Source organism: Amaranthus tricolor, chromosome 6, assembly GCF_026212465.1.
Source record: "Amaranthus tricolor cultivar Red isolate AtriRed21 chromosome 6, ASM2621246v1, whole genome shotgun sequence".
In the NCBI taxonomy this organism is placed as follows: Eukaryota; Viridiplantae; Streptophyta; class Magnoliopsida; order Caryophyllales; family Amaranthaceae; genus Amaranthus; species Amaranthus tricolor.
In genome coordinates, this window is record NC_080052.1 from 4,672,309 (window position 1) to 4,682,830 (window position 10,522).

The 10,522-nt window shown below is 31.8% G+C and overlaps 1 protein-coding gene across 1 annotated transcript; it reads right to left on the minus strand.

The window, feature by feature from the left end:
* Window positions 1–9,003: 9,003 nt before the first annotated feature.
* On the minus strand, window positions 9,004–9,866 carry LOC130815034 (uncharacterized). Its single transcript, XM_057681364.1, has 3 exons — window positions 9,707–9,866; window positions 9,385–9,527; window positions 9,004–9,261 (listed from the first exon to the last, which is right to left on the minus strand). The coding sequence occupies exons 1-3, from the start codon at window positions 9,864–9,866 to the stop codon at window positions 9,004–9,006; spliced, it is 561 nt and encodes a 186-aa protein (XP_057537347.1).
* Window positions 9,867–10,522: the final 656 nt, after the last annotated feature.

The window sequence follows — 10,522 nt, forward strand, 5'->3', positions numbered from 1 at the left end:
AAATATTAAAAATTAATTGGCAATTTTTGGAACAAAAATATTTCTTGTTAATTTTAATCTCTCACGTATGGATTCTCTAAGTTATATATTGTAACACCCCGTTAAAATATCGGAAACAATATAATTATTTAATTTAATTAATTATTTTATTATTTAATCTAGTTAGTTATTTGATTGTTTAATTATTTAACTTAAATTAATTTATTTAAGTGGTATGCGCATGTTATCGCGTAACGACTTTTCGTCTAACAATTAAATCGAATAACTAAACAATTAATTAATAAAAAAAATTAAGAAAATATGGGGAAAGGGGAGACAGTTAAGGGAGACTTTTGGGGAGTTTGTAACTCCTCCCTTAATGCTAATTTAGGGGGTAATTAGTAAGGCTTTAAAGGTGGAATTAAGGTTGATAATTAAGCTTATTTTGAATCTTTACTCACAACAAAAAATTCAGAAAATTCTATTCAGATTTTGCTTAAAAATTTTCGGCCTAAATGTAGTATCGAGAGGAAAAAAGTGAGGAAAATTCTTAAGTTGAGTTTTGGGTGTTCAATTGTATTATTCAATCTTCAATCCTTGAAATTGTAAGTTTTAAAATTTTAATTTTTAATCAATGTTTTGTTTTTATTTGTATTAAAAGAATTATTGTTCTTAGTTTTATTTTGGTTTTTTTCATAAATTACATATTTTTTCAACAAAAATTTAATTTTTTAGAAGGAATTGTGTTTATGTGTGTATGGTTTTTTTTTTTTTTTTTTTTTTATAGTTTTCATGATTTATAATTCTTTAACAAAAATTTAATTTGTTAGAACATGAGTTATTTTATATAATTCTTTTCCCATGATTTACAATTCTTTAACAAAATTTAATTTGTTAGAGGAATTTTTGTCATGATGTTTTTTTTTATAGTTACATGATTTGTAATTCTTTAACAAAAATCTTGATTTTGTTAGAGGAATTAATTCATGAGTTATTTCATGTAGTTTCTATGATTTATAAATCCTTAACAAAATTTAATTTGTTGAAAGGATTAAGTCATGATATCTATGGTAGTAGGAAAGTTAGGTCACCCAATATATATGCAAGTCAACAATTCACTATTTTATCCATGTGGGAAAGTCTCACATGTGAACTATTTCTAACACAAAACCAATACCAAATCAAATCAAATCGGTATTTTATCATTGATCATAATCAACCAAAATCGATCCAAATAAATACCAAATCAAATCAAAACCAATAAAATCAAACCCAATTAAAAACAAAACCAAAACTAGAACTATGATTTTTACGGCTCAAATGGAACAATATTTGTTCCAACTTATTCAAAAATACAACAAAAAATATTATACTTTGCTAGATTTTTCTGAAAAATTAAATTTTAAAAATCACACCAAGTGGTGTAAAGAAATTCAAACTGAAATTGATGATCGAGGGCGACTCAATCTTATCATTGTCGCCCCTACTACCACCAGAGATCAACAATGGATCCAAAGTGATAAATTAGTGATCTCTTGGATCCTTGCAACTCTTGAACCCATCATTATTGATGTTGTTCTTGACTGTACTACTACTGCCCATGAATTGTGGACTTGGATTCACACCTTTCTCGTGCCAATTTCGTTACCTCCCATGAATGACCCCATCCAGCATGAGGTCGCGAGGAGGAGAAATATACAAGATAAGGAAGAAGAAGAAAAATCAGAACCCAAATATAATCAAATCCAAAATCGAGATTAAGACCCCCGAAACCAAGATTTAAAAGAAAACACGGGAATTCTCAACAAAGGTATGTATAATTTGCTAGTTTTCACTAATTCTACCACCGCCACGAAGATTAGCGTTCATGGTGAATTAGAGACCGAAAATAATGAGAAGAAAGGACTTAGTTCTAGTGAGAGAGATAGAGAAAGAAACATGAAAAATGAGGGGCTTAAAACTTTGGTTAAAAATAGTTACCGTCACCACCGAAATTCAGATTGTAGTGACCGGAATTCAGACAGTATATTTGCAGGAACCATCAATGGTAAAAAATTATTTTGGGAAAGCAAATTTAAGATCTTAGGAAAAAAGGAAAACAAGAGAGAAAACGGGAAAGTAAGAAGGATGGTAATTGGAAAAATATGTGATGTTTTTAGTGCAACAAAATATCTTTCATGTACTTGCCTTTACATCCACAAAAGACAAAACCAAAATATTCAACAAGAAAACCTACCCAGATCACTCACCCATGACCCACACCTCACATCTCCATCTCAAACCTTACTTAATTTTCCTTCTTATGAAACCCACAAACCCAAAATTCGAGTTTTTGACCCAAATCTTAAAATAAACCAACTCATTTTACAAAAGATCAACTAGCGGATTTTTTGTTCAAGGCAATTGGCTCCAAAGCGTTGAAGAATATGTTTGGCAAGTTCGGTCTTGGTGATTCCAAGACCAACTTGAGGGGGAGTGTAGAAAATATAATATTAGTAGAGTATTATATTTTATATTTTATATTATTTTGATTTAGTTTCCTTAAGTTTAATATTTCGTGATATTTTGTTTCCTTAAGTTCGTTCTTATTACTTGTATAAATAGATCTAGTATCTCTCATTATTATTCAATACAAATTAAGTATTCACCATATTAAATTCTAACTAAATTCCACATTATGATTTCCTACATAATTTATTAGCAAGATTGAAAGTGAATCTTCACCATTCATTGATAATGTGAATCTGTTAAAAGGTTAAAAGTTTAATTTATTAAGAATTTCACAATCAATCCATAAAGGTAATGAGATTATTTTTACAAAAATGAATGACAAGTTAAGAACCTAAAATATAGGCCTCATTTTGTATAAACTATGGTTAATGAGTTTCACACAAATTTGGTAATCAAACATCCATTAACATAACTAAAATGAATGTCATGATTATTATGTTGTTTATGTATAAATGATTAAAACCATCATTTGCCACAACAGTGAAACTTGTCAGCCTAACTAATAAATATAAAGTATTATAACTTTAATAATGTGAAAATTTTGCTTATCTAACATCCATTAACCAAAAATACCTCCTAAATTTAACAAATAAGAAAATAAAATTCATCTCTATCTGTATGTCTTCCTATATAACATAGACTGTCTTTCAAAATATCTCATTTTGGAAATGAAGGCCTATTATTATTATTATTATTATTATTATTATTATTATGGAAATTCCACATGATAGTATCCAGTTTTCATGAAACGTCAATGGTAGCATATTTATAAGAATTTATACATGGTAGCATCGAGTTTATACACTATCTACTTGCCGTAGCATTTTCCGTTAAATTCATGTTAATTTCTATTTAATTCATCATTTTGTAAGATTTTTCCACATCGTAGCATCCTGTTTTTGCTCTCAAATGTTTAATTCACTATTTTAATATTTAATTCACCGATTAATTTATCATAGACCTTAAATACTGTAAAAATTTTATTTTCATTCAAATTAATGGCATTATAAAGTTCAAAAGATGCATTACAAACACTAATAAATAATTCAAAAAAGCATTTAATAAGCTCAAAAAGTGCATTTCATAATTTTAAAAGGTGCATTCCAAACACTAATAAATATCTACTTAATTGTTACAACATTTAAGGGCGTTGATAAATTAATCGGTGAATTAAACGTTAAAATGGTGAATTAAACATTTGAGAGCAAAAACGGAATGCCACCATGTGTAAAAATCTTACAAAATGATGAATTAAACAAAAATTGACAAGAATCTAACGGAAAATGCTACGGTAGTTAGATAGTGCATAAACTGGATGCTACCATGTGGAAAAATCTTATAAAAGTGCTACAACTTGCGTTTTATAAAAACTCGATGCCATGTGAAACTTTATTATTATTATTATTATTATTATTATTATTATTATTATAATAGTGTTAAAAAGGCTCATTCTTACCAAAAAGAATATATAAAAACTTTCAATATTCATGTGTTTGAGGAAAAAATAAATTAAACAACACTACTTTATGGACCATTAATAAATACTCCCTCCGTTTTCATATGTTCTTCTCAAATAGAACTTATGAATTTTAATGTCAAACTTTGACTACGATTTCTTATCGATCTCTAAGAAAAAACATATCTATATGAGATCTTGTTAGATTTGTCTCAATATATACTTTCTAAATATCAACTTTTTAGAATTTTAAAAACTCACAATTAAATTATTCAATGTTAAAGTTTTCATTGGAGTTAGCAAAAAAAATAAATGAAAAAACATTTGAAAATAGAGAGAATACTAACCTTTGAAGATTTTGTTGAGCAAATATCATGTTATCAATTTAAAAAAATTATATAAAACTCAAATTATGATAAGAGTTTTAATTCATACATAATAGTATTATATCTCGTATTTTTAATTGATATGGCTTTTAATTATTCCGTGTTTATGTTACAATTATTTAAATTGGTAATTTTTTTGTTAACAAAATTGGGAGTAAAACCAATAAAAATATTTTAATCTTTAAAGTACGAACTTTGTAATATATCCATCCAAAAAACACCAATGAGGATGGGACGATGGGTTTATCATCAGTCCACCTGTAAATAGTCATTAGTGAGCCACGCGGTACACTCATGTCTAATTACTATTAACAATCGAAAATAATAGGAGTAACACGGGTAGATTCAAAATTTAAAATCATGGATAACATTAATGTGTTGAATTGAATTAATAAAAAAATTCGGTAGAGTCTCATTTGTTAAATGAACAATTAAAAATTTTTTCATTATTCTCAATTGACCAGTAATAATTGCACTGCCACTACAAAATAAAAAGGGCAATAATTGCCATCCACATCGCATGGTACAAAGTTATAACTTACAAGTTACAATGAGATTAATGAACACATATATGTAAGTGGGATTTTGTTTGAATCATCTAATCGCTTACTATTATAAAAATTAACTTTTTGTAATTTTTAGATGTAAATATTTCAATATATAAATGATTAAAATAATATATTGTACTGGTAAAAAGTTAAATGTAGCATTAGTGAAACGGAGGAAGTGTATGGTAACAAAACTAGAAAATTAATAATTTTTGTAAAAGAAATGAGTAGCCTATGCTACCCATTATTATAATGTAGATACGCCTATGAACACATTAGTAGTTACTCCCATTGTTCCTCTTATTTTGTCAAATTCTCTAATGAACTTAATTTCTTTTAGAAAAAATTATGTTCTAAAGGCCAACTTTTAACCTGTCTGCAAATAAAGGGTCAACATTGTATTTATTCTATAAAGATTCAACATTTTACTCTTATTTGCAAAGAAAGAGTCAAATAACTTATAACCTATTATACAGGTTACTTTGACTTTTTGACTTTTTAAAACCAAAATATCACAAAAAAAAAAATCTTAACTAATCCATTCCCTATTATACTTTACCCATTATTACCCATCATTAACTAATACCAACTCTTTAGACAAACCACCATGACCTCATCAACCACCAAATAACATCATCAGTAATCATTAAAGAAGAAGGATAAACATCAATGGCAAATATTATTTTGTGGGTTTTAAATAAGCTATTTGAACACCTCAAAAAAAAATAAGATGAGTAAATTAGAAGGAAATAATGCAATTTAAGAAATAGTATTAAAAAGCTGCATATTTATATAAAGTAGTGGTAAATCTGAGGGAAGCCTTGCATAATGACGAATGGGAATATTTGATTTGGTGACTAGTATATGAAGTATGTGAAAAGCTTTCATTAGTGATCCTTCATTGGGTTTTGTTCAGAAATATCAACACCATAAGGTGGAAAATCACTCTAGTATAATGTGTTTGTTAGGTGTTTATTATTTTCTAAATTCACGAGTTGACTTAATAGATGAGTTCCCGAGACCTTTCTGGGTTGTTATAAGTAGTTGAAAAGCTCAAAAAAAATGAGAAGAGCAGGTATATTTATGAGATGGATGCAAATCAACAAATTAGAAAACTTATAGTAACAAATAAGACAGAAGAGACAATAAGATTGTGATGGTGGCAGTGAGATGAAGATGGTGACCTAAATGAAGCAAATGTTAATGGAGGATAAAGGATTTTTTTTTTCTTTTTCTGAGTTTATTTTTTTATTTTTAAATATAATTACATCATCCAATTATAACATGACACGTGTCATTTTAATCAAATGAAATGGATTAACCGGTTACTCTAAGTAGCCATTACTTCAAAGCTCTTTAATTGCAAATAAGAGTAAAAGGTTGGACCTTTATTGAATAAACATAATTTTAGCCCTTTATCTGCAGACGAGTTAAAGGTTGACTTTTTAGAAACAATTTTTTCTTACATTTTTCACTAAATTACACTCATTTTATCAGGCCTGATGTTAGTTGCATTTTATTCATATTTTGTCCCCATTGTTTAGTTGGATTATGTTGGAATTTGATGTTTAGTATTTTACGCTTGGTTTGGTGTTTTGTTGTTTTGTTGCATTTTAGGTAAACCTCATCAAAACGAGCACAGCTCAAGCACTTTTGATGCATACGCTGCTCATCCAACTCCGAAAGCTCAAGGGAGCAAGGCCTCGATGAGCCTAGTCAAGAAAACAAGCCAAAACGAGAGCCTAAGTAGGCCATTTTAGGCCACTCAACCAAACTGGCTCGGGCCAAGCTAGCTCGAGCAGCCTTACACCTGTACTTGAGATCAGAAGTTGAATAAAGCCTTCTGACGGTCGTTCGACCAAGTCGAGTAGTATGGCTCGAGTCGAGCGAGGTGCAGTTACACTTCCACAACCCAGGGGTACAGGGCATCCGCTCGACCAGTTTGAGCGAGATGGCTCGGGTCGAGCAAAGCTGGTTTCTAATTCTATTCAAATTTTGAAGCTTCTGATGCAAAAACTTATGGTGGCTCGACCATTTTGAGCGGGTTGGCTCGGGTCGAGCAAAATAGGCGGCCAGCAGATTTTACGATCTTTTAAAATATCATTTGAGGTCTAATCAGATTCTTTTCACCCATTATATTGCTGCTACCAAGACTTCTTAGCCACCCTACCCTATCAATTAGGGGTGGAACCTCCCTTCTACAACCTAGGGGTGGTGGAGTAATCATGAAACCTTCACCCCCACTTGTTTTGTGAAGACTATAAATAGAGAAGAGGAAGATGGAGCTCAAGCAATGAGATTTCATCCTTCAATTTAAGTAACTCTTATGTATTCTTCATAATTTAGCTTTCATTTCAATTAAAACTTAGTGTTTAGTATAATTTCTCCTTTAATTCAATCAAGAACTTTCAATTCCAATTACAATCTTAATTTCAATCCTCTATTATAGCATTTTGCAATTTGGCCCCTTCATTTATTCATGTATTATTATTGAAGCTATTGGAAGGTATTATTTTGAATCATCAACAATCATCTTGTTCCGCATTAGATTGAATCCAAAAGAGTACATTCTATATTTTTCTTATGCTTTAAATTCAATGTCACTTAGTTATTTGATTGATTATTTTAAGTTTCATATATTCATGCTTATAGTTCTTTAACTTATATTGCATTCATCTTTTTAGAGTACTATAGTTTAATTCGTTCATCTATGATTCTTGGATTGTTTGCAATTTACAATTTTAATATGAGTATGAGTGAGTAGTTCATTTTGGCTTAGGTTAGGCATTACCACCATATGTGTAGTCTAAATTGTTTTCTTTACCTTCAACTTAGTTGTGTTGTTTATGGTTTAAGATGGATTTTGCTATCATTGTTGCAGTGTCGTTGAATTGAGGGCGAGAGTCAATTTTTAACGATAACATATGCTTATAAATTAAGTCATCTCCATGAGAATAGGTAGATGCTTGCTGGAAATGTTGAATGTGTGCTTCATGTCTTGAATTTTGCTTAGCTTCATGAGAATAGGTTGTTGAATATGTTTTAGAAAACTTTTGTTGCTCAAGAGAGAACATTAGTATTTACGATACTTACTTCCTCATAACAAAACATCCATGACCTTAGGTTGATGTTTAGTAAACACTATTTTGGTAAGAAAGCCTAGCCTATGCCTCTTTGGCTTATTGATCATACTATCCCTGCTTTAGTTCATTGTATCCGTATTTGCTTTTATGGTTAGTATTCATTAAGTGTTTTTAATTGCTTATTTTAGTTGCTTCTATCATCAACCATCATATTATACGTCTTTGAACGCACTAATCGATTGCGAAACCATTGACTTAACCCCACTCCCTGTGGATTTAAATTGTACTTGCTAAGCGTAATACACTACGCCGTGCACTTGCGGTATTATTATTAAAGGACGTAAAGTCTCGATCACCTTGCTGTAAGCCTATGCAGGTAAATAGGGCGCCGATCAAGATTCACGTAAATAGGGCCTCAAATAGTAGTACATGTATATATTAGTGTATTAATGCTTCAATGAATTGGTAGTGGCGCAGTGGTAAGCCCTTCGCAAATCATGTACATGGTAAGCATGTCTAAGTTTCGATACTTGTGGGGTTGTAAATTTTGTTTTGGCTTTTTTTTGTTTATCTTGTTTTTTTGTGTTTTCAAACTAAAAGGGTAATTACTACTTGTTAGGCTTTATTAAATACTATCATTTATAAGTTGTAATTATAGTTTTAAATCATCATCATACCTAGTGTATTCCGCTCATTGAAAACTATGGTCAGGGTATGGGGAGGGATGAAAGACGACAACTCATACCCTTAGAGGAGAGTGAGGTTAAAGAGTCACTCAGCTCGAGAAAGGTCTTCAAAGATAGAGAAACCTGCAACTTACAAATAGAATAAATTGAATACATACAAATAACTAAAAATAAAGATAAAAGTAAAGAAGGAGGTAAAGAGCAATACTTAAAGGCAACGAACAATAACAAATGATGGGTAAAAGGGACGGGTTTAGTAATATAAGACGTGGATAAGGCGCCGCCAACTGCCCCTATCCCTGGTCAGGTCCTTGAAAAGGTGAAGATCATGCAGGTCACTTTTAATCTGTTCTCTCACATCTTTGCGGAGAGAGGTGCAACCCCTAACTTCTTCCTGAACTCCTGATTTCTTATCCTATCCATAATAGTATTACCATACATCCACCTCAGCATACGCATTTCAGTCACTTTCATCCTCTGTTCGAAAACCTTCTTTACGGGAAAACATTTTGTCCCATACAACAACGCCGACCTAATTGCAACGCGGTAAAATTTACCTTTTAATCTCCTCGGGAACTTTTTATCACAAAGTACCCCGGTTGCAACTCGCCACTTAAGTCAACCCGCTTGTATACGATTAGTAACGTCTCCATCAATCTCCCTATTACTCTGAATTAACAATCCCAAATATTTGAACTTGGACGTACATGTAATAATTTCTCCCCCTATGGTCACCTTTGGCTCCCCTATCAAATTTGTCCCACTGAAATTGCATCGCAAGTATTCTGTCTTCGTATGGCTTATGCGCAACCCCTTACCCTCCAATGCTTCCCTCCACGCTTCCAATTTACTATTAGCCTCCTCCTTCGTATGGTCTCCTAGATGGATTTAGAGATTTCCTCCATAATGACCATATAAATTAAAGGAATTAGTGTTGATCCCTGATGCAGTCACACTTTAATTGGAAAAGACTCTGTCACACCCACCAGTGTATGTATGTTAGTCGACACTCTGTTATACATGTCCAGTATTACCTCAATTTACCTTCGTGAAATACCTCTATTCTTGAGGGTATCCCAAACGATGCTTCGTGGTATGTTATCGTACGCTTTCTCCAGGTCAATGAACACCAGATACAAATCCTTCTTTCGCTCCCTATACTTTTCCATGAATCTCCTTAAAAGATGAATTGCCTCGGTGGTTGGTCTTTTCGGCATGAATCCAAATTGAAGTGCTCTCTAATTACCGTCTCTCGTCTAATTATTTTCTCAATCACTCTTTCCCACAGTTTCATAGTGTGGCTTAGAAGTTTAATCTCTCTATATTTCCTTATACTTTTTAAACAGTGGGATAAGTGTGCTAACCCTCCATTCTTCTAGCAACTTACTAGACCTCAAGATGACATTAAAAAGGTTAGTAAGCCAACGAATTCCCTCCTCTCCAAAACCCCTCTACACCTCAATCAAAATGTTATCAGGTCCAACTGCCTTTGATCCCCTCATTGTTTTTGAGAGCTTCTCCTACTTCCGTCGTGGTAACATCAATAATCGACCCATGATCCTGTGTTGTTTGGATGTCCAAAGTTTATCGAATTTCCTCCTTTAGACCCCTAGTCTCATTAAGAAGTTGGGAAAAATATTGATGCCATCTCATTTTGATGTCCTCCAGTCTAAGGAGTACTCGTCCATCTTCATCCTTAAAGAACTTCGCTTCCCATCCAAACCTGCATACCATAGCTTATAATCCTTTAAAACGCTTGTTTTTTGTCCCTTCCACCTAATTTCCTGAACGCAAGCCACTTGAATCTTGTATTTAGAAAGTTCAGTCGCCAACTCCAACGACTTGGTTTGTACCGTGCCTATGTTCATAATTA